This window comes from Silene latifolia, chromosome 3 (assembly GCF_048544455.1).
Source record: "Silene latifolia isolate original U9 population chromosome 3, ASM4854445v1, whole genome shotgun sequence".
NCBI lineage: Eukaryota > Viridiplantae > Streptophyta > Magnoliopsida > Caryophyllales > Caryophyllaceae > Silene > Silene latifolia.
In genome coordinates, this window is record NC_133528.1 from 145,738,489 (window position 1) to 145,763,170 (window position 24,682).

The following is a 24,682-nucleotide window of genomic DNA, read 5'->3' on the forward strand; positions in this document are numbered from 1 at the left end:
CAACTCCATGTCTCACTCTCATGCTTAACTAAGTGATTACTATGGTAAAAGGACATAAATTACAAGAGAAGGATAAAATCAAACCCTGCTTAAACATTAATTACTCCGTAACTAAATTGGCTACCAATTCAATTCCTACCCATAATCCATTGTATGTGGATATATAATAGAGATTTTAAACTGTTACTCGATCAGCCTCATATGCGTTGTTGCGGCGACGACACCTTCTTACATTTATTGCATGTCCCATTACTTCACATATTATTCGTCTATCCTTCACCCCCTTACTTATCCAATCATTTTACTCCGTAACTTAATTGGTCTCGTATAAGATCGTCTTATATGATAACGATAACAATAGGGAGTATTTCGTATCATACAATTTTACTACGACTATAGAGTTATTTATTTAATTTAATACATGTGAAGTTGTTGGTACGTTATACTCCCCCCTCCAATCCAATCCAAACTACCCACCTGCTTTTGGGTGGTTTTCGAGGCGACACTTTAACCTCGTTTTTCTTCCTTTGTATATAATTTTTTTTTGCAAAAAATATAATTTATGAAAGATATTTTCATTATATAACTAAATATGTAAATTTTATCGTTCAAAGTTTTATATTTTTTTGTGGATTAACGGTCAAATTTTTCAAAGTTTGACCTCCGAAAAGCAAGTAGGTAGTTTGGATTGGATTGGAGGGAGTATTATATAACTCGTTTTAAATCCACCTTACTTCTTTACACAAATTCTCATTTCAGACGGACCGTAATTACTTTATTAATTAATAATATCCACATTTTAATTTCTTTCAAACGCATAAATATGTTCGACCAAATTTCTAAAAACATAAGCTTAGTGGTCCACGACATGCAAATACAACACCAAAATTGAAACGGGCGTACCATGCAAATGTACCTAACCATACTAGAAGTAGTCGGTAGGGCAGCAGGCAAACGATCGAACCAAATATCTCAATAATTCAGACCAACATATAACCATTAACTCGAAAATAATTCGACACACCTTATTTAAGAGTTAAGACGGAACCAGAAATTCACCAAACTCAGACCTACGTAAATTACATCATCATATACGCAAAATGATTTAATTTAACGTTATCTAATTATTTATACAACCCGAAACAAATAACTCGACTGTAAATCTATGCCATTTAAGAATTAAGATTGATGTTATGCAAAGGGGTCCCAATTGTTATCTTGTCCTACATTTTAACGTGCGATTAGAATTGACTTGAGATCATCTTTCATTCATTTCTTCTTGACTCATTAAAGTGACCCAAGGGCCACGTACGGTAGTTGTTTGACCCTTCTTACCTAATTTATCAGAACGAGTTTATAAACAAGTACTCCGGCATTTTAAATATGTGATGATATATATACTCCCTCCGTACCACACCAAAGGTGACGTAGGGAAAAATGGAGTATTTAAGAAAAGGTGGAAAAAGTAAAGGTAAAATGGGGAAAAAATAGGTGGGGTATGTAATTGTGAGTAGAATTGTGGGTTGGAAGGTGGGGTATGTAATGACATTTTATGTAAATATCAAATGGGTATAAGGCCCTGTTCTTTTGGACTGAAACTTATCTGATCTGAACTGAACTGAACTTATAGGATCTGAAGTGAACTGAACTTATTGTATCTGAACTGAACTGAACTTATAGGATCTGAACTTAACTTAACTTATAGGATCTGAAGTTAACTTAAATTAAGTGAGGTATAGGATCTCGAATCGAATCGAATCAACTTATAGGATTCGAATCAACTTATAAGATCTCGAATCGAATCGAACTTATAGGATCTCGAATCGAATCAACTTATTAGATCTCGAATCGAACTTATAGGATCTCGAATCGAATCGAATCGAACTTATAGGATCTGAAGTGAACTTAAATTAAGTGACTTGAAGTCCAAAAGAACAGGGTCTAAGGCCCTGTTCTTTTGGACTGAAATTGTCTGAATCGAATCGAATCGAATCAACTTAATGGAATCGAATCGAATCAACTTAATAGATTTGAATCGAATCGATTCAATCAACTTAACTTAATCGATCCGAATCGAATCGAATCGAATCGAAAATAAAGAATTATAATAATAATAAAATTACTACCAATAATAATAATAATAAATATTATAACAATATTATTCATTATTATTATTATTAATAATACAATATATTAATTATGATAATAATATATTAGTAATAATAAATATAGTAATAATAATAATAATAATAATATATTAGTAATATAAAATGATAACATTATTAATAATAATATAATATTAAATAATACAATATATTAATTATGATAATTAAAAAATAAATACGATAAGTATAATATAATATAAATATTATAAATAATTTTAACAATAAATATAAATAATAATAATAATAATAATAATAATAAATATGTTATTAATAATATTAATCAAAATGAATATATTAATAAATAATAAATATAATATATCAATATTAATAATAATAATAATATAATAATAATTATTATTATTATTAATACTTTATACTACTAATATTGTCATTAATCATAATAATATAATAATAAATAAATATATTAAATATAAATAAAATAATAAAAATAATAATAAAAACAATAGTAATATAATAAATATAATAAATATATATTAATATAATAATAAAAATATTAAATAGATTAATATAATAATAATGATAAGAGTAAGAATATAAAATAAGAATAGTATTATTAATGTTTAACTAAGCTGAACTGAACTGAACTGAACTGAACTGATCTGAACTGAACTGAATGGAGCTGAACTGAACTGAACTGAACTTAATAGAGCTGAACTGAACTTATAAGAACTGAAATTAAGTCCAAAAGAACAGGGCCTAAGGATAACTTGGTAATATTGTTGGCCAAATAAGGGATGTTACCTTTGGTGTGGTACGTCTGTTTATAGTAAGTGTTACCTTTGGTGTGATACGGAGGGAGTATCTTGCATTTTTTTATCATATACAGAATATTCCCTTCGTTTAGTTTCAACAATTTGTCCACCTTGAAAAATATCGCTCATGATGAATAAATAATTGAGACGGAAAGAGTAGCAAATAAATAAAGCATTCATATTAGAGTATCGTCTTGGCAATTTTTAGAACCCTATTACTTCATACGAAGTATTGTCTAAACTTAAACCTCTCAAGCCTCAACTGAGTCGACTCTTAATAAGACCGTATACTCGATATTAACTTGATAAAGTTATAACTTCATATATTTGATCGTACCACCTAAGTTATAGGATCGTGTTGGTTAAAAATGAAAAGATAACGAAATTTGATCTACAAATTTGATCGAGTTGGTTAGACCCTATTTTTCAGACTATATTTCAGCTTATTTTAGTTCAGGTTTTATAAGTTCTGTTCGATTTCGTTTTATTTTTTACTTTAGTTACGGTCAAATAAGTTCAGCTCGGAAAGTTTCAGTTCAAAAGAACGGAAAGGAAAGCGGGTAGTGTAGGTAGTATGCGTAAAGGGCGCAAGATAGGAAAAGTAAGGTGGGTAGGAGGAGGAGGTTAAATATAGTTTGGTGACATAAATGATGCAATCCTAAAGGACACAAAAGAGGATAAGAGGCATGAGATATCCACACTAAAAAAAATACACACACAATTTATTTGTGGATGAAATCATGGGTTTGGTTTTGGTAGGTATGAGACTCATAGTTCGGTAGATGCATTATTGTTTGACATTGATAGTGATTGCTTCATTCAATTCTTGTTTTAGTTATAATAAGTCCGGCTTAATATCGTCTTAAGTTAAAATATTAGGAGATTAAGCGATTAAGTCTACGGTCGACTATTATTAGAGTTTGCTGAAGAGGGTTAAGGTTTAATTAGGATGATAAATACCTCACTATATATTCTCATGAACCATCTCACTCTATATTCTTGTGTAAACTAAAAATAGAAGTAAAACTGAAATAAATTCTTGTTTCAGACGGCTACATTTTGTCTGAAGCTTTAAACGAGTATATGTGATCATTTTATGGTTAAATTTAATCACAATGATACATTCAGTGTTTACAGCTCATGGTAACTTGTTTTTTCAATAGTGGTCACATTCAGCTATAAAATGATTACAAAATCCTGTTTTATTACTTCAGACGAAAATAGTCCGTTTGAAGCAAGACCAAACCGTAAAGTGTTGTTAGCTAGAGCAAATTGCCCAAAAGTTGAAGTTGGAAATGAAGTCTAGAAAAAAAGAGCTTAGAAATGGGCTTGGCATGCATATCTATCTATTCGGTTCATCCTAAGGCCCGCCCAATATCACTCACGTCAGGCCCATCTGATTGATTTAACAAGCTGCACCTTTCAAATTGTTACTCGTCACGTCAACACACACATACAATCAATTATTAACCGGACCTGATTTATTGGCTCGTCTCGTTATATTTCAGTTGACTAGTTGGTTGCACCGCGCGCAAAAGAGCGCGGTCCCCCAAGATATTTTAACCTTTGACATTTTGTGTGTATAATAACGTATCTTTATTGGGTTCGGTTGCCTGTACATGTTGAGTGCCGATCACAATTTTTTGATGGTTGAATCGATTGCAAATAAAATTACAACCATTCGTAAATAATTCGTACTTTATTTAACTTTGTTAAGAGCATGAATATCCCTATATAGCTACGTCTTTGCTTAGATGGTTAATTGTTAAAGAATAGAATTACATGGAATACGTAAAATTTTAGTGTTATGTTGTAACTTGCGAAATAAAGTAAACACATATCCAATTACACAGATATTCTTTAAGGATTGGTTTTTTAGAAAGTTCTAAACAGTTTCACTCAAAATGTAGGTTTATCTACACACACCACCCAAATAAACTTGTTTTAGACAAAACGTTTAGTACAAAACATTGTTTCTCAATAAAAATAAAGTAGAATAAGTTTATTGTATTCAATTTTTTAAGTCGAGTTCATTTATAATTTTTTTTTATTTTCATTATAATCACCTCATTTCCTACTACTACCATTTTCCCTCGTATTACTCCTTATCTTCCGGATCCCCTTTCTCCCCTCCTCCTCCTTCTCATTTCCCTTTCCTTTTATTATTCGCATCCTTCCATTTTCCTTTCCCTTACCTTATCTTTTTTCTCATCATTTTCCTTATCAACTTCCATCCTTTTTCTCATCCCTATCCAAATTCTCCTTCTTCCTTTTTCTTCCTACTGCTTGTCCTCATACCCTTACCCCATCACCCCTGCCCCCTCCTCTTTACTTTCCTAGTACTACTCCATATACCATTTTTCCTCCCTCTTCCTTCCTATTTCCATTTCCTTTTATCGTTCGTATCTTTCCATTACCTTCTTTCTCTACCAGCTCTTATTTTCATTTACTCTCTTTCTTGACCTCCATCCCTTATCCCTTCTCCTGATCCGCATTATCCTGCTTCCTCTTCTCATACTACTTATTCTCCTCCCCTTCCCCCTTCCCCCTTTCCTAATTTTATCCTTTATTCCTCTCCCTTATTCATCTCCTTTCCCCCATTCTCTCTCTCTCTCTCTCTCTCTAGCGTTGTCATCTCCTCATCATCCTCCCTCTTATCATTCTTCTTATCCCTTTTCCTATTAGCCCCCCTTTCTATTTTCGTGGCTCCCCGCCTCCTTTTATGTCTCCTCCATCAGTTACCTTATGCTTCTTCTAAGAAAATGACATTTGGTTTAAGATTGTCGAGTTTAATAAATTTGTTTAGTCGATTTTAAGGACGATAACCGTACATTAATAAAAAAGAAACTTGATAGGTTTAATATTTTTTTAGTCGAGTTTCCTTCTATTTATTTTAATTTCTCATTTTAATAATTTCTCTTCCTATTACTACTCTTACTCCTCTTCCTTTTTCTCCTCATACTACTTGACCTTTTCTCCTTACCACTTCCTAGTTCCTACTCCCTTTTTTCCCCGATTCCTCTCTCTCTCACAGTTCATTCTTTTTATATCTCCATTTTCTCTTCAACGTCTTCGCGTTCTCACCTCCTCACTTTTCTACTCATATTATTCGATCTTCTCTCCTTACCCTTCATATTCCTCACCTTCCTCTTTTCCCGCCTTCATCTCCCTCTCCCTTGTCCTTCTATTTCTCTCTCTTTTCTCTCCAACGTCGTCGCATCCTAAATCACCTCCCCTTTTCATCCTCATGATCCTCCTCTTTAACTTTTCCATTCCTCCTCCCTTATACCTTCCATGTGCCATGATCCTCTTATATATCCTATGTTTCCCTCCTCTTTCACCTGCTCTTATAGTATACCTCCTCCCATTTTTCCTCGTACTCCTCCATATCTTCCCATTTCTCCTCCCCACCTTCCTCGTTCCCTCGCAACCTTCTATTTCCCTCTTTTTACCTCATCTTCTTTCCCCTTATTTTCTGTCTCCACCTTCATCCTTTTCCCCTTCCTTCTCCCTTATAGCTTTCATGTAAGTCCCTCTTGGTAGCTCTTTTGCTCAACATTGCGTAAGAATTTTTATCCCCCTTAATATTGTCCATATAAAGATTGCGACGGAAAGCTTAAAAATCGTATATATTGTTGTATGTCGTATCCTAATTAACAAGGATAGTTGTTAAGGCGTACCCCCATTTTTATACACATAAAGCACTTAGAGACTTCTTAAAAGTTGGCGTAAACTTACTACTACTGATTATTGTATATAAGGATTGCACAAGTATATTCCATGTTATTTATGTTCCTTTAGTTCCTAATTGTCATAATTATTAATGGTACTATGCATTTTGAAGACTTAGCTACTATTCTTTCTCGTTTTTTCCCCAAAGTGTAGGCTGTGTGTGATGCGCAGTGCCAAATATGCAAACCGAACGTTCGATGAAATTCAACCAAATTTAACTGAAGGCCAAGAGAAGAATGTAAAAAGCGTTCTACGAAAACCAATTTCACGTTTTTAATAGTGAACTTTCGTCCCTCTCTTTAACTATTGCAGAATTAAATAATTACATAATGTAAGGCTATAAACATAAAGTTTAATTGTATGACTAATAAACAAGCACTGTTGCCAAAGTCAACTAAGAAACAATGTAGGCTCCTATAACATGAAACTTTCTTACAAAGCGCATCTTGTCTTGGCACTATCATCTGAATCATTCTAACATCTTCTTAGAGTATCAAATAATCAATCTCTATAATGTCCGTAAACATAGCTTCATTCCAAACAATCCAACACACAATAGATCGATCAAAAACAACCACTATGATCTTGCATTTCTAAACCAACGGGGAAATAAAACAAGCAGACATGGACTTATGGGTGGAGGAGAAACCTAATTATAACATGAAGCTGCAATTGAAAAATTAAACCAATGTCAGTGAGGGAAAACAAAGGATGCACTGAAACCAAATATACCTAAGCCCCTCCAAAACAACTTAACATGATGCTTAAGCCCCTCCAAAACAACTTACAAACAAATGTGGATTTCTAGTTTACAATATATCTAGGGGCGGAACTTCGAGTATGATTGATGACACGGTTAAAACCAAATCCTTTCAATATGACATTTCACTACAGGTTCGCAACTTATCTAAGACGACGTATGTGTAAACATTCATAGGACATCCAACAACATACCTCCACACAGTTGGCTAAAGGGTACCCATACATTTTCCTTCCCCCCCACTCTCTCAATCTAAACAAAATCAAACACACCGACGATTCATTATAAGCCAAGAACATGAAAGATTTCATAATATAACCGCGTCCAACATCCCGACACCAGCTTGATGTACAATGTGTCCAACACCTTGACAATTCATTTTAAACCAAAACATGAAAGTTTTTAGAATATAGTTGTATCCAATACCCATCACCATTTCACACCCTTTCGCAGCAAAGGGGCCCTAAAGGTGATACCATAGGACAGATACCCCGAGGGCTGAAATCACAACACAAAATTTAGCTCCTGAATTGGCCACACATAAAAAATGTGTGAGCTACCTTAGTTTTATGCATGTTCCAGGACATAGGAAATGGACTGAAGTATGGGCACTTCTGAGGTGAGAAGTCACACCAGGCTTGCATTCTTTCCACAAAGAGGATTTACAAAAACACATAAAAAAATAACATAGGGAGCACACCAGCTTACCTTTTTCTTATTTGCACTCTCTTCATTGCCAGACTGAAGCTGAGAACGTAGATGCCCCTGAAATGAGAAAATGGAACAAAATTGGCATGAGAAAGCTTTACACAGAACCCAATAATCTTTATCACTAAACTTGCAAATGTGAAATGCATTTAACAGGGGAAAGTTTTAGTTAAAGAATTTGCGTTTGAGGCTCCATTAACCAACCCCAACTATTTTTCTTTCATCTGTCTCTCATCTCAATTATTATCACTTTCTACATCTCTACCCTCCATCCTTCATCATCGTCCCTCAAGCTCTCACCTCTATCTACTCTCATTCCCAACATTTTCTTTCTTTGTTAACTGCATCCCCATCGTTTAGGTTCCCTGTGCTATCTTCATTTATTTGCAGAATTCCACTGATCTTAAAGAAGTTGCAAAAAAGTAAAAAAAAAAAAAACAATTTCAAAAGTTACACTTGAAGATAGAGCAATTATGAGAACAACTTATCACCATGAGTTACACCATTATCTCAAAATTAAGCGAAATTCACACCCCATGGACTATCCTCAACTAAATAATGACGATCTTTGAAACATGGTTTGCATAAAATACTTTTATAAGATATACAACAGTAAATCTTTAACCGAAAACAATCAAATAAGGAGAAACCCACATCCTAGTAACCTTAGGTAAGCAATTAAGCTTATTTATTCATTGATGATCAAACTTTCACATATTATGAACCAATAAACCTCAAGCTTTCTCAAAATTAATAATAGTCAACTTATCTCAATACCCAAAAGCTTATACACCCTCCGTCTCAATCATTTATTTACACAGACTAAAAACGTAAACAAATGATTGGTAAGGAAGGAGTAATAGTCCAGTTATCTCAATACCTAGAAGCTTATACTCCCTCTGTCTCAATTGTTTGTTTACAGAGACTAAAAACGTAAATAAATGATTGGGAGGGAGGGAGTAATAGTCTAGTTATCTCAATACCCAAAAGCGAATAATACCTCCGTCTGAAAAAGTAGCTTAATATACCATAAACAAATAAGAGGATGGGTGGGAATTGAGTTCTTCAATAAGACAAAGCCGTTTTATGATGACCCTCCAAACCTCTCCTATCTGAAATTTTGAATTTCATAGCCCTCGACCTGCAATCATAAATCCAAGTTAAAACCCTCCAAATAAAATCAAAATAACACCTTGCAACAATTAAAACTACACTTAATAAAGGGCAACTAAAATCAAACAATCTCGAAAAATCTAATCCATTAGGCTCATTTAAGACCAATAAGAAAAGGAAACCAACAAAATATTCCATAACCAGGCGTAAACATTAGGGAGTACTAAATTATGTGAACAATTATACCCAACATTAAGCAAAAAAGGAAAAATATATAGACGTATCTTTATTACAAAGATTGTGAATGAATTTTTGTTTGTTAAGCAAAGGGAAGGAAAACCCAAAAACAAACCTCTCTTTTATCTCTTAGAAGAAGAAGAAGAAGAAGATGCAGCAAAGGAAGGTCTCTAACAAGCTTAGTATCCAACCTATACAAACAGAGAAGAAGAGGCAATGTCACACAAAACCCTTCCCTCCAAAACTATGATGTCAAGATCAAAGTACCTGATTTGAAGTCCAAAAGAATGAAAAAAAATCAAGGTTCATCAAACGGTCAGCGACTTTAACCTTGGTTATCCGTTGAAAACTCGTCAAGTGTTCCGACAGCCGAGAGAGCCACCAAAAAACTCCAAAAGCAGTCATCTCAAATCGGCAACATTCAAACCAACTACCCTAAAATTGAATAAACCACCTAAAATTGAACAAAACCATTTTGATTTCATACCTTCAGGAATTAAAATTCGATGGATCCCACAGCTGAGTTGTTTAAAATCAGCAAGATATCAAATAATTGATAGAATAATTGAAAGATGAAGAAACAATTGCTATTTGCTAGAGGAAATAAATGAAACATGAAGAGGGGAGAAAAGGAGAATAAATGGTTGAAGACTGAGAAGGGAAATGAGTGGCTGATCAAGGAAGAGAGGACAAAAGGATGTAAGACGACCCAAATAAAATGTGGTAAAAAGCCTCCGTGAAACAACTGGCCCAACCGACAAAAACCCCAACAAATGCAAAGAGTTCAGCTCTGTTCATTAGGATATGTAAACCGATTAAGCAAGGCTCAAATCACCCGCACAAAACAGCCCGACCCAATTCCATAACACTATTCATTATAGAAGTTACTATTCATTAGTGAATAGTAACATGGGTGGGAGGCTTTTGTGGAAGCCTTGCGAGGTGCTTAATTCAGCTCGCACACGCGCGTGCGCCGTGCCCGTGCCCGAGCTCGGCCCGACCCGGATCCGGATTCGGGATTCGGGATTTGGGATTTGGCAATCGCCTGCGGCGGGCTGTGCCTATCTTTTTGGGCCGCATCCGAGTGGGCTTCTGTTTTGTTGAAACAGTCTAATGGGCTGTTAGTGGAATAAGTCAGTGCTGTTAGTGGGTGAGTTATTCTCTCCCCCTTTCTCTCGCTGACTGGCGTTTATGGAGGAGCAGTTTTTGGCTCCTAAAACCGCCTGCAATGCTGTATAAATACAACAGCTATTCCACACCTTCATACACAGAAAATCATACACTCCTCTTTTCTTCTTCTCGTCTATCATAAAGTTTCTGGGTACTACTGTTAATTTCGTTCCAAGTCTCACAGTTCCGAGTGGGCGGAACTGCGTGGAGATTGTAGTGTTATCCTTGGGGAACTACCGGCACTAGCTGATCGCAACCACGGTCGTACCGGAGAAATAGTTTTCAAGGCAGTGGCTTCTACCACGACACTACTTACGGGTTTCTTATTTTCTGATCGCTTATAATTCGTTTTCAACTGGTATTTCTATTCTCCTTCTGTTTCTGCATCTTTCGAATAACACCTAGTATATCAAAAGTCTCTAAAAATGCGGTCGTACTGTCTTAGCAAAGATATTAAACCACGATAAGAAAAACTTCGTTTTTGGCTACGCTCCCCTGGTACTAGCTAGCATACTAGCATAGATAACAATTGTTTGGAGTGGGATGATATTGTCAATTGATATTGTCAATTCGAGAATCATCAACGAATATTAGTGAGGTTTTATATAATCACAAATTCTCATTGAAGACATGACATATCCGTCACAAGCTGAAGACGGATACCATTTTACCTCACAATGTACCCACTTTTTGTCTCTCTGCAACACTATTCATGTGGTCCCCTTTCTCCACTAACCCATTTTGTTACCATTTTATCTCACAAAATATCCGTCACAAATGGTAACCCGTCACAAGGGAGACCAATTGTTATATAATAAACAAAAACTATGACTTTGTAGTAAAATTTATATACTCTAAAGTCTAACCCTCTCTATGTTAGATTACAAAAAGTTGTGAAGTCTTAAGACTCGATCATTCGCACGGAAGGTAAAATTTTCTACGCCATCGACAAGAACGTTTACGATTTATCACCCAATAATTGAGATTATTATTCATCTAATTATGTGAATAATTATGTTAAACCTAGAATCATCTACAATAATTTAGGAACTTAGTACATAAATTATGAATGGACAGTTGAGGGTCCAAGAGTACACACATTAATTTCATAAATGATCCAACATAGTCAACAAAAATTAAGGAGGTAGCAATGTCTTTTAGTTACACTTGACATTGTTATTACTATACTATATGTCCGATCAACAACTTTGTCCAACATGTTAATGTTTCTAACTAACTCCATCCTTTGCCTAATTCTTGACAAACACACATGTTTTTAAAGCAACGTATCCTATAAGCAATCTGGGCCCAGAGTAGTTGCTTGCTTGCTTCATAGGGCAGCAACAAGCAAATTCGGGGTCGATTTGGCTGGGCTCGGAAAAGGACCCAAAAATTATCTATCAGTATCGTCTGGATTGTTCTAGAGCATACTGTGATTGTGTATGTAATTTGGTGGTTCATATAATTTTAATGAAAACTAGTTGGTTGCCCCGCGCGCTCTCGCGCGCGGCCCCCAAGATATTTTCATTAATTCCGTTTTTATCGTTTGAATTTATTATTGTATTTACTATTATTATTCGATCATATATTTTACTTATAAGTTATGGTCACTTGCTATGTTTTTTTAAATATCTTCCTGATTGTTTGATGTTATTATTCTATAAAATTATATTATTTGCTCCTGTTCTTACGAATTTGTAATATTTGTTTTTTTGGGTTTTTTTAAAACGTATTAGGTTAAAATTATACTGGTTACTTTGAACTTACGGATATGTGGCTGTGTTTTTTTAAAACCCTAATCACTTTGATGTCATTTTTTTGATAGTTTAAATTCGCTAATGTCTTTCTGCATATAACTATTATGTACATTTGTAACCTAGTGTATTGAAACAAAAGATTGTTATGGAGGTAATTGCAATCATTGACATTAAAGTTCATTACAATTTTTTTTTCCTTAGAACATTTTTTTTTCCCGAGAACAGCACGTTGTAGGACATTGATTAGGGTTACTAATATTGAAGGTGAACATTTAATAGTAGAACATCTTTTGATTGCAATACCCGTGCCAGTTCAGCGGTCTATTCATTATAGAAGTTACTATTCATTAGTGAATAGTAACATGGGTGTTCTCACATTTTATAAAGGTGTTAGATTTAGGTCCTGTTTTTTGGGACTTAAATTCAGTTTTAATAAGTTCAGTTCAGTTCAGTTCAGTTCAGTATTTGACTAATGAGTAGTACAATATGTTATATTGTTTTAGACTTGTCTATATTTATTTAGTAAGACTCCCTTAAAACGACACTATCTGTTTTAAATTCAAGACAGAACGCGTAAGGAAGAGCAATATATTTGTCTTATTTACACATGAAATCTGATATTTGATCCGTGTTAAATTTAAGATAGATAATGTCGTCTTAAATGAGAATTTGTAATACTCAGTAGTCAGCTTAAAGTGTGTTGAGAATTTGTTTATTTACATTTCTAGTGGTGGAGTGAGGGGGAGAGCTAACAGGAGCGATCGCCCCGCTTAAGTTGAAAAAACTCGAAATTTTTAGTTAAAATTTTGAGCTTTTTCCAAATTTGCCCTTGTTAAGATTTTTCGTCCCCTAACGGAAAATGCTGACTCTGTACATTCCTTAAGGGTGTGTAATGAAGCCTGTGTGGCTGTGTGAGTATAATTTTTGTCCCTACATTCCTGACAATTTACAAAGGCTACAAATCTACAATAGACACAGACAATTTGTGTTGTGTAAGATTAGGTGTCAATAGTTAGCTTAACGAGTGAAATGTGGCTTACAGATACAATATTTGACACGGTAAAGATTAAAGACGACTGACTTTTGATACCTTAAGACCTCAACCATGCATATTGCACTCTCAAACGGAAGGTGGAAATATGCCACTCTTTATATGAGAATATTAGTTGTACTATAAGTCTATAATAGCTTAATTTTCCCGATATGGATTTTGAGTGGCTAAGTACATTTTTCATCGAACAATGGTAGAGCTAGCCGCTAGGGAGTTAGCAAGAGCACTCACCTCCACTGGCAGATGAAATTTAAACATTTTTAGTAAAAAGCTTCCTACTTTTTCGAGTTCTCTTGGCACCATAAACAATTCGTCCCTATTAATTTCAATTCCTGGCTTCACTGTTATTTCCGAATGACGTCATACAATACGTATCCTAAATAAAAGTCTAGATTCATACACGAAGACACAAGAATTTCAAGACTACCACTAAATGAGGCCGAATTATATTCGGCCTTCTGATTCCGCGTATTCTATTTTTGCCCAGCAAGGCTATAAATAAGCTGAAAATAGGCCCAATTTCGGTAGCCTTTACATAAATCTGGATTTTGAAGTTCAAACTGGTCGCTGTTTAAAGATTCAGCTAGCCGCTACGATTGAATGCTAGTTTATGCAACTCCTTAGTCCTCAGTCCTCACTCCGCCACAGAAACATCGATTCTTATTGGCGCCTTCCACAACATCGTATCCTAAAACATTCTACCTTATGCTCATGAGTCATGACCAACGAAATCGACTTCGTACATCTAAACCCAATCATACATGACCATAAAAATCTCGTGAAGCACTAGGAGGAATATGGTGCTTTAATAAAGGTATAAACCATCCTGTTATCATCCACCCACAAAAGTTAGTGTTGTCCCCTCACACCAATATGCTCCCCCATAACATCCAAAACTTGTTACCTTCACTATGCTAAATAGATTGCTAAAACAAAGGCACACAAATTCTCATTTAAGACGGATACTTCTGTCTTAAACATGATCTGAAATTAAATATGATTCGAAATTAAACATCATTATGATTTGCATATATCAATTGTTTTCTGTCTCTTTAAAAACATTGTCTTATCTTTTTCTAATTACATTACATCATTTGACAGAAACATCCCTAAATCACAACAAAAGAAGAAAAACAACAAAATAAAATCACACTAGCATACTCTACTTGGTTAAGCCAAGGTAATACTACAGTACGTCTTGCTTAGGACGGTCTTGCGTCTTAACTTAAGACGGTCTTAAACCAGAGTTCGTGTTACTACTGATACCTTACTGGCTACTGCTATTTCCTCATCCCTATTATACACCGAGAGTAAATCTCGTCTCATACAACTGAATTCTTACAATGGGGATACTTGTGTCACCACAATGGGGCTCCGAACCACGTGTGAGCCATCCGACCAAGAGATCGCTCCAAAACCCGCACCCAAATCGCCCAACCTCAAGTTCTTACTATCAGCCATGAAACTAACAGTGTAGCTAATCTTCTTAACCTTCTCATTGAACACCAACGTAGTCGGGTTAACCTTGACCATAACCCCTCTAGCGGGCGACTCAACATTAACCTTATAAACCGAATTCACTGCCCCAACATTCGTAACTGTCCTTACAAACGTCCTCCTAACAACCCCCTCGCCTGAGGTAGGAAACGACACAGCTAATGACGGATAATTCAAGTTCTCAGGGGCGGCCTTCCTTTTCATATTGCAAACCACAGGTACCCGAGTGATCACTTGGATCGTTTTAGGCCCGTACCCAATTGAGCACAAAAAGTTTACATAATCATCATCGGTTAGGTCATAAACCAACCCCGGGTCCAATGCCTGGTCCAAATTCAAGTGACCTGCACCAAAATCATACGGGGTAGCCGGTTTCCCGGGGGAAGCCTCATCAATCATAGGCTTACCCCGGTTATCAACTAAGCTAGCAGACGTCATCATTGCCGACTTAATCATAGCCGGTGACCAATCGGGATGAGCGGACTTCAACAAAGCCGCTGCCCCACTCACATGAGGGCACGCCATAGACGTGCCCGACAAAATATTAAACTCAGTCCTACGCGTATCCCCGGCTAAACCAGTCGGTCCAACCGCATCGGTCCAAGCAGCTAAAATATTAACCCCGGGAGCAATAAGATCCGGTTTAAGTATCTCCGGGTTCAACCCATTCGGCCCACGGCCCGAAAACGACGCCAAAACAGGCGCCGGCCTAATCCCTACCACAGTCCCCTTAAACCTCAACGTCGCCATCGGGTTCCTCGACGAGGCGAACGCTTTAATAGCGTCCGCCTCGTCAGCCCCGACCGCGACAGCCGGGATTAAATGGGCATCCCCTACTAATCCCTCCCCATTAGACGCCCCATTAGCTAAAATCATCCCAACCCCACCCGCTTTCTGAACTACCAATCCCTTCGCGACACGTGGGTTACTGCCTCGGTCACAAATGACGATTTTACCCTTGACCAACTCAGGGTCGAGTGAATTTTCCATACACAGGGACACCGACAGTGTCCCTGTTTTACCCGGGTAAACCACCGGGTACATTTTTTTACCCAGCGGTTTACCCGAATAAAGCGAAACCCCGCTAATTTTTTTACCGTTACTCAACAGAATCTCCGCGGGAAAATTCCTATCAATTGTACCCGCCCCAACGGTCGTAACCCACGGGGCTAAATTCGTAACCGACATTGAATTCGGTCCGTCATTCCCCGCGGATGACGAAACAAACACTCCCTTAGACACCGCACCATACGACCCGATCGCGATCGGGTCGAGGTAATACGGGGACGAAATTCCGTCCCCGCCACCAATTGAAATCGAAATAACATCGACTCCATCATTAACAGCAGCATCAAAACCCGCCAAAATATCCGAATCAAAACAACCCGCTTCCTTCCAACACACTTTATAAACCGCGATTCGCGCCTTCGGCGCGACTCCTTTCGCTACTCCCGCTGCGTAGCCGGACATACTCGCATTAAACGAGTATCTCCCGGCCGCGGTCGACGCAGTATGCGTCCCGTGTCCGTCCGCATCTCGAGCCGATTTATAATCAAACGACGTCGTTACATTCCCAAACCCGGGTATATTCGGAATATTCGCTTCATGTCCTTTGTTGAAAAACCTTGCTCCGATTATTTTTTTATTGCAGTTCTTCGGTCCGAAATTCTGGCCCGGTTCGCAAACACCTTTCCACCGGTTCGGGATCGGTCCGAGATTATGATCGGAAAAAGACCGTCTTTCGGGCCAAATACCGGTATCTAGAATACCAATAATGACGTTGGTTCCGTAATCGGATTCGGACCAGAGCCCGCGTTGGATACGGAGACCGAGGAACTGAGGGGACCGAGTAGTGCTGAGGTGGCGACGGCGGTCGGGAATGACGGAAATGACGGCGGGGTGACGGCGGAGAGTTTCGGCGGAGGATGGTGTTAGTGTTGTGGAGAAACCGGTTAAAACGGTGTCGTATGTGTGGAGGATGGATTGGGAGAATTGGGAAGTGTACCAGTTAGTGTGGGTTGGGAAGATTGTGGGTTTTAGGGTCGGGTTGATTTGGACTATGTAGGTTGAGAGGGGTGTTTTGGTAATTTTGGGTAGGGTGGGAGTGGATGAAGTGAAGGTTCTGGTGGTGGTAGAGAGGAGGAAGAGGAGGAGGAGGATGGGGATGGACATTGTGTTGAAAAGAGAGGAAGTGGAGCGGAGTGGAGAGTGAGAGTGTTGAAGTAGAAAGATATTTAATTGTCTTTTTCAGATGTTAAATTTGTGATTAATTTAATAGTGTGATTAATGTAAGTATTAGAGAATATATTATCATATTAGAAAAGATATTATTATGTATCATAATAATATCCTACAGAATATTAGGAATATTCTTGGATTATCCTCCAAGACGGTTTACTATATAATGTAACCGATTCATTAATAATAATTACCTCATTCAGTTACAATATCTCCCTTCTATTATCTTACATGGTATCAGCCTAAAAATCGATCCTCTCAAAAAAAACCCTTCCGCTTGCTACAATCTCATGTGTTAATTGCCGGCCGGAGATGGTCGTCTTACACCATCTCCGGCGGGTATCCCGTTAAAAATATAGATCCGTTCACCTTTATTTTGTAGTTTTACTATCTTACTATTAAATAATAAAGTCTAGGCCCCACTACAAATTCCCCAACCCCGTAACCCTATTCCTTTTCCCACGTCCCTGCCCTAAGCCAACCACACTACCCACCACCTCTTATCCTGTCCACGATATCCGCTGCCTGTCCACGCCCACCTCCCACAACCGTTGCCGCCTTGCCATATAACACTCCGGCCCGCCGCCATCACCGCACAACTCCAACAAACCCAACCCCGCCGCTCGACTATAATATTAGGAAAATAAATAAATTCTCTATCGTCCTCCGTTCTTCAATTTGGTGCGCCTCTCCCGATGCCACTGAGTTTTTTGTTCACGCAACCACCGTCATCACACTTGCTTTGTCCATCGTTGCTAAAACAACCCTCTTTGCCATGTTGCTTCGGCAACCGCCACCGTCCTAAACCTCGCCGCGTCTTACCTTGCCTTTCTCCTGTCGCCTCGGGTTCGCCCAAGAACCAACCCCGCCTCATGGGCGGGTGGTATGACTTAGACGGCTACGGCCCTCACGCCAACCATGACTGTCTTGGGATCGAAGTGCCTCGACGTGTGCTTTGTCTTCGGTTTAGTAGTATTGTTTTTATTTTATTTGTACGGTTGAGTTTGCTTCGGCCCTCACCGTTTTGGTGTTTCACGAGTTGCTTCGGCCCTCGTGCACCATGATTTATTTTATGTTTTTTTTATATATTGTCGGTGTTTCACGAGCTGCTACGGCCCTCGTGCACCTTACGTATTAGTGTTGTGTCTCACGAGTTGCTTCGGCCCTCGTGCATAGTTAGTTCGTGTCATTATGTGTGGCTTTTCCAAAGGCAAGATTACGACAAGCGCAAGGTACACATCCGGTGAAAGCGTAGACAAATATCAACTCGGCTCATCGACAACGACGTCATCACCTATCTCTTTTTAGTCCAGTCAAAGCGTCCGTGAACTACCGTTTCGACTGAGGGGGTGTATTAGAGAATATATTATCATATTAGAAAAGATATTATTATGTATCATAATAATATCCTACAGAATATTAGGAATATTCTTGGATTATCCTCCAAGACGGTTTACTATATAATGTAACCGATTCATTAATAATAATTACCTCATTCAGTTACAATATCTCCCTTCTATTATCTTACAGTAAGGTTCAGAGAGGATAAATGCTTTGTTCATGGAATTCTAATTATTTTATTTGGGTGTACAGCATTTGGCTTTTTCATTAGTAAGCGTCGGTATTCGAACTCTGCTCACCTGTTAAGAGTTAAGATTTTACCACTCACATCAGCCAACTTAGATACAATTCCTGTTCTTTTGGAATTGATTTCAGCTCATTCCAGTTCAGTTCAGTTAACACCAGCTAATATATTTATAAATTAAGTCTTATTTCAGTTCAGCTCATTTCAACCGAAAAGAACATTGACATATGTCTAACTCTTAAGTTCAGCTGAGTTCCTTTAAAGTCCAGTTCAGCTCTTTTCAACCACAAAGAACATGGTTATATGCCTAACTCTTAACTTCAGTAGTTCAGTTCAGTTCCACTAAGTTCAACTCAACACTTTTCAGCCGAAAATAGCAAGCCTGTATGTACCTAACTCTTATTTCAGTTCAGCTCCATTAAATCCAGTTCGGCTCTTTTCAACCAAAAAAAAACACGGGCTAAGCCCTTAAATGTTCATGAGTTTTAATTAGAGTATTAAATTTCATTATATAAGCAAGTGAAGTAGGTTATAGAAAGAACCTAGAATCAAATTTTTAATATAATATGATATTCAATGAAAAAATAAATTATTAATTATATTCGATTTCATTTTACATCATATCAAATGTTTTTATTAGGGTCAAGTAAAGTTAAACGGAATAAAACTAAAGTAAATTAAAAACGAACTTAAGTGAGCTTGATGGAAAGGAAATATGAAGGTGGGAACTGGGAAGTGGGAAATCGTGTTTTTCTTGGATGCTCAAAAGTAGGTAAGTTATATTTTGACTCATTGTTGTTACATTAAACTTGTCTCCAACGATAACTTGGACATTTTCGATTGATTATATTTTTTATATTCATACATAACTGATTTTATTAAGTTGCTAGATACAGTAGTTATAAAATGGGGAATAACAGATTAATTTTATTTTTAATATTTTTTTACAGGTGTAGACGTGTAGTCTATACTTTATGAAAAAACTAGTTTTATGCCCGTGCAGAAATTGCACGGTCTACATTGATAAAATTTGTTGAATATATATTTTATTGTCAGAAAATCCACGATTAGGTATTATATTATGACATTTAAAATTTTTGATTATCTCATTTTTTTAATTTAAGAGAATGTAAAAATTGGTAAACGAAATGTGTCGCAGACTATTTTTAACCCGTATCCTAACTATTATTTGACCTCTATTCACTTTTACCCGTATTTATCCTAACATGGTTAATCTGTTTAACGTAATCTAAATTAACCCGACTTGCATAATCAAAATGCAACCATAATGAATTGATTAAGCTCGTTTACAGGCGACTTGATATGAATCAATATAAAAAAAAAAATAATATCAGAAGTAACCATATAATAATAAACGTGGAATCCAAATTGTTCGATCTAGCCCGAGTATCGCCGTTTTAAGGTCACTGGGTCAAGTAATAAGAATCAGTCAAAGTAAAAGATTTAGATTTATCTTACTCCGTATATGCTAAAATGAGATGGATACTTGCCCGTTTTAATGTTAAAGCCGGATACTTTTATTTTAAGGGAGTCTAATTGGAGACAAACCTAACACCATACATAAAATACAAATTGCATGAATATGGTTCAAATAGTAATTGTATATTACTTAGAATAGATTAGAAGTAATGTTAATTAATACATGGCTTAGTCAACATTCCTAATATGGGTTAAACTTGCATTTTATTTATCCGAAAAAATTATAAACCCAATTATTTGACCCATAACCTCCCATATTCATAAGTCATGTAACTCATAACCCTCCAATCTCCATGTATCCGCCTGCATTCTTCGTAAATTTTGCTGTCTAAAAGTGTAAAACATATAACCCTACCACTGCCAAAATCCTGCCGCCTTATATTTCACCTGCTTCTCATTACACTTCCGTCTCACCTAAACACTATCGCCTCTTCAAGATTATTGGTGCGCCAGTTGAACTTTAAATCTCGCAGTTCTACTCTCTCTCTCTCTCTCTCTCTCCTTCGTAAATTTTTTTGGCCATATTTTTCAGGTTCAATAATTTTTTTATTTTTTTATCAAAATAATTCTGATTTTTTCTTATTTAACGAATTTTAACAATTAATTTTGTTCTTTCTAACCATTAATTTGAAATCTCGAAAATTTCTGAAAACTTACTTTATTTTCAAGTTTTTTTTTCAGTTTCAGTAATTTTAACGAAAAAATATAATTTTCTAAACCTTTATTTCCTCATTTCTATATCATTTCATTCACATTATTTCACTAAGGTTTGAATACATATCGTATTTAATGTTATCTTATTATGTCTTACTAATTTGATTAGAAAGAAAAATTAGGTTGTTTCTGAATTGTACTGTATTTATTAATCCAGTTAATTAATGAGTTTATCTTAATAAGATCAAGTCTGAATTATTATTTTTTTTTAAAAACATTTCTTACTATTTTGTGTTCTTTAATATATTTGTATTTAAGAGACTTATATTTTTCCGATTTTTCGATTTTTTTCCTCAAAGTACGATGAACTCAGTTGTGCACTCTTGAAAAGGAGAAAAACAGAAATGCAAAATAAAATGAAATATAGGAGAGAGAGTAATTAAATAGTTACAATGATCATGGGGGGCCTTACCTAAAAAAAAGGTGTTCAATTTCATCAGCCAATGAGAAGCCAAGAAAAAACATAGCTTTTATACTAGGTAGATTCCAAGTGAATATATCAACAATGCACAAACACTCATATTCAATATATTGCCTCATGGAGTCATGGTTGCTTACGCATAATAAAATCCGCTTGAATTAAGTGTAGAGCTTTCTACCGGCCGGGTTCATTTGGCTAGGCCCTGATCCGGACGGGGGAGGGCTTGGCCGGGCTGGGAGTATTTTTGACCCGGGCCAGGCCCCTGGTGGGTGGAGGGCGGGCTGAGGACGGACCTGTGTAATTTTTTTATATAAATAGGCGGGTCGGGTTTGGGATTCATGACCCGGGCCGGACTAGAGAGAAGAGGCGAGCTGGGCGGGTCGTCCTGAGCTATGAGCAGAAAGAGCCTGCAAGGCGGGTCAATCCGGGTCGGCCCGTGCTGTTGGCCTGCTCTAATTAAGTGTAACGACCAACATTAAAATATACTCTATCCGTTCCAGTAAATTGTTATCTATTCTTTTTTACACAAAGACCCATGCATGTGAAACAAACCATTAAAATAAAGAAACTACTAGTTTTAAACCCGTGCAAAATTGCACGGGTATGTATTTGGGCCTGTATTATTATTTTTGGATGTATTTTTTTTTTGTATTTCTATTGTAATTATCTAGTTGGTTTAAATCAACGATTAAATTGCACGGGTATGTATTTGGGCCGGTAATAATGTTTTTGGATGCTTTTTTTTTTGCATTTCTATTGTAATTATCTAGTTAGTCTAAATTAATTTCATTTATTCCGAATGTAAAATTATTTCATAGTATTTTTGCTATGACGGAAATTGTCGCATGTTTGTATTGGCGGACGATTTGAAATAAATTAATTCTTTGCACACCAACGGGTCCCACCATAACTTGAATTTCCAAAAAAAGAAAAAAAATTGTTCAAATGACGTGGCGCATCCTGCATTCAGTATTGTCTTCTGATTTAATAAAGATAAGATTGCTTACTTGCATACAGTAGCCACTTATTCAACAGGAGGATCCTCACTTCAACAGTGAGGATCCTCACTGCTTATTCAATACTTACCCCCAAATGAAAATAGATAACAAATAAATAATACAACTCAGAATAAAAATAGATAATAATTCATCGGGACTGAAAAAGTGCGCAGTATATGATAACTTTGTCATTGGATATTAGCCTCTCCAAATTTTCTTCTTATATCGACCTATTTTCTAATTTCATCACTATACATCGTCGATTCTAAAATTCCCTACATCTTGTTCCCTTTCTACGTCCTTATGGCGTAAGTGCATCTTGTTCCCGTCACTTGTCAGAGCAAATGTCTCGATGGTCTTTGGAAGTCTCGTGCCATGTAGATGCCGCGCATTATGAAGCTCGTGTCCAAGCTACCTTACTCCACCAACATGATGTGATTACCCGACATCTCATCGTCAGTAGGTTATTAATAATAATTTGTACTTTTGCTTTTAATAATGGTGTAATTTCTATGTACACCTCTGAGAGGTGTGCTACTAGTATGTAAACCTCTTATCTTTATTGCTGCCAAAAAAAAAAAAAAAAGATTCTAAAATTCCACCATTCAAACATACTTTTTTCACTAGACATTGACCATTTCATAGCTTAGCACAAAATACTCCCAACTTTCATAAAACACAGACTCTTTAGAGTATAAAATCGATCTTAAAACTCTAATTATAAGCTTAAATCTTTAATTGAGATGATTTCTTAACATTTATATATTCACTTTATACCCTAAAATACGCGACTATGAATGTATGATTGAGATTACATTTTTTATAACAACGTTGTTATTTCCTTGGGCATTGAGACTTGAGGAGTACGATTTACAATGAGAAGAAGATATGGATGAATGGAACTTTATACTACGAATAACTAGTAAATTGCACTGAGAATAAAATAATTAAAGTTGGTGTAGACAAAGCATAGAATAATGTCACTTTTTTCCCATTGTCGACTGTGGTAGTATGGTGTGATGTTTTAGGCACACATGACATGAATATCAACCCAGTCCGTTGATTTTGTATGGACTTGCTTCAATTTTTTCTCACTAACCAATTTTTAATATTTATTTTACAAATACAAGGGGTCCAATGTAGCGATGTGCCGTTATAAAAGGACCTGCTTAATGGTGACTCACTAAACATACGTGGAGTAGGACTAAATTGGCCTCCTTTAGGTCTAAAATATCTTCGCGGGATCACTCGGTGAGAAAAGACCAGACATGTCCGCAATCCGCTGACGAAATTTAAACCCAAGTCATGAGTATAATTCTCGCGACTTTGCCAACTATACTCGCACTACTGCTATTTTTGTAGAGCGAATTACTCGTATACCAGCCAAACAGGCCAACAAAGTATTTGTCCAACAAATACATATTCCCTCAGCAATCGACTAAAGAAGGACTCAGGTATGTCGTGGGTAGTATTATTCACGGGCTTCACATGATTCAGGAAAATGTCGGGTGGAAACCTGGTGGGAATTCATCACTAAATGTTTGGTTGGCTCGATGGGTTGGGGGCTCTAGGCCGGAACCAAAGGATTGTTGGCTGGGCCCGAATGAGACACACATCGCGAATCTGCAGGTGAGGCATCTCCTTCTGCCAAATGGTGCGTGGAATGAGCAGTATGTCCGGGCCCTCTTTAAGGAAGAATATTCAGGATGAATATTGGCAATGCAGTTAAGGGAATCATGGCAATCTGATAAGGTTTATTGGCCGCTCACTAAGGACGGGACTTATACAGTAAAGAGTGGGTATGGGTTGCTTTTTGATGAATATATCCAGAAGAGGGGCTCAACTAAAGATAATTCGAGGGTTGGCGGCCGGGGAAAGGACTTCTGTCGGAAGCGATTATGGCATTTGCCTATCCCAAACACATGGAAGATTCTAGTGTGGAGGATCATGACCAGTACTCTGCCGGTTGGAATGGAATTCCTTAAAAGAAATTTGGATATGGATACTTTCTGTGGCATGTGTGGGGCTTCTAATCAAAACTTGGAAACAGTTGAACATTTGTTTCGGGATTGTGAATGTGCCCAAAGGATATGGGCAGGATCAGAATTAGGGATCCAAGTGGATAATGTTGGATCATTAAGTATCACGGACTGGATCATTGATTGGATTAAACTGCTCTCTGGCAAAGAGGGGGGTGAAAGGAGGGTGATTATGTTTACTGCGGTTGTGGGGCTTATGGAATTTTCGGAATAGACTCAAATTT

At 36.8% G+C, this 24,682-nt stretch overlaps 1 protein-coding gene and 1 long non-coding RNA gene across 4 annotated transcripts; both read right to left on the reverse strand.

Annotated features, from left to right (window-relative positions):
- Positions 1–6,905: 6,905 nt before the first annotated feature.
- LOC141648302 (uncharacterized) lies at positions 6,906–10,217 on the reverse strand. 3 transcript variants are annotated; one of them, XR_012545989.1, is made up of 5 exons: positions 9,819–10,217; positions 9,604–9,679; positions 9,139–9,279; positions 8,139–8,195; positions 6,906–7,336 (listed from the first exon to the last, which is right to left on the reverse strand). It is a non-coding gene; the product is annotated as an uncharacterized LOC141648302 (long non-coding RNA). The 3 variants fall into 3 exon arrangements; XR_012545988.1 differs by having other exon boundaries at positions 9,756–10,217; XR_012545987.1 differs by having other exon boundaries at positions 9,604–10,214.
- Positions 10,218–14,432: 4,215 nt separating this feature from the next.
- On the reverse strand, positions 14,433–17,239 carry LOC141648303 (subtilisin-like protease SBT1.6). The gene has a single exon (XM_074456845.1). The coding sequence runs from the start codon at positions 17,133–17,135 to the stop codon at positions 14,805–14,807; it is 2,331 nt and encodes a 776-aa protein (XP_074312946.1). The 5' UTR covers positions 17,136–17,239; the 3' UTR covers positions 14,433–14,804.
- Between the last annotated feature and the right edge of the window lie 7,443 nt (positions 17,240–24,682).

Coding starts and splice junctions, on each gene's coding strand:
- LOC141648303 (XM_074456845.1), bottom strand. CDS start 17,135: ATGTCCATCCCCATCCTCCTCCTCCTCTTCCTCCTCTCTACCACCACC.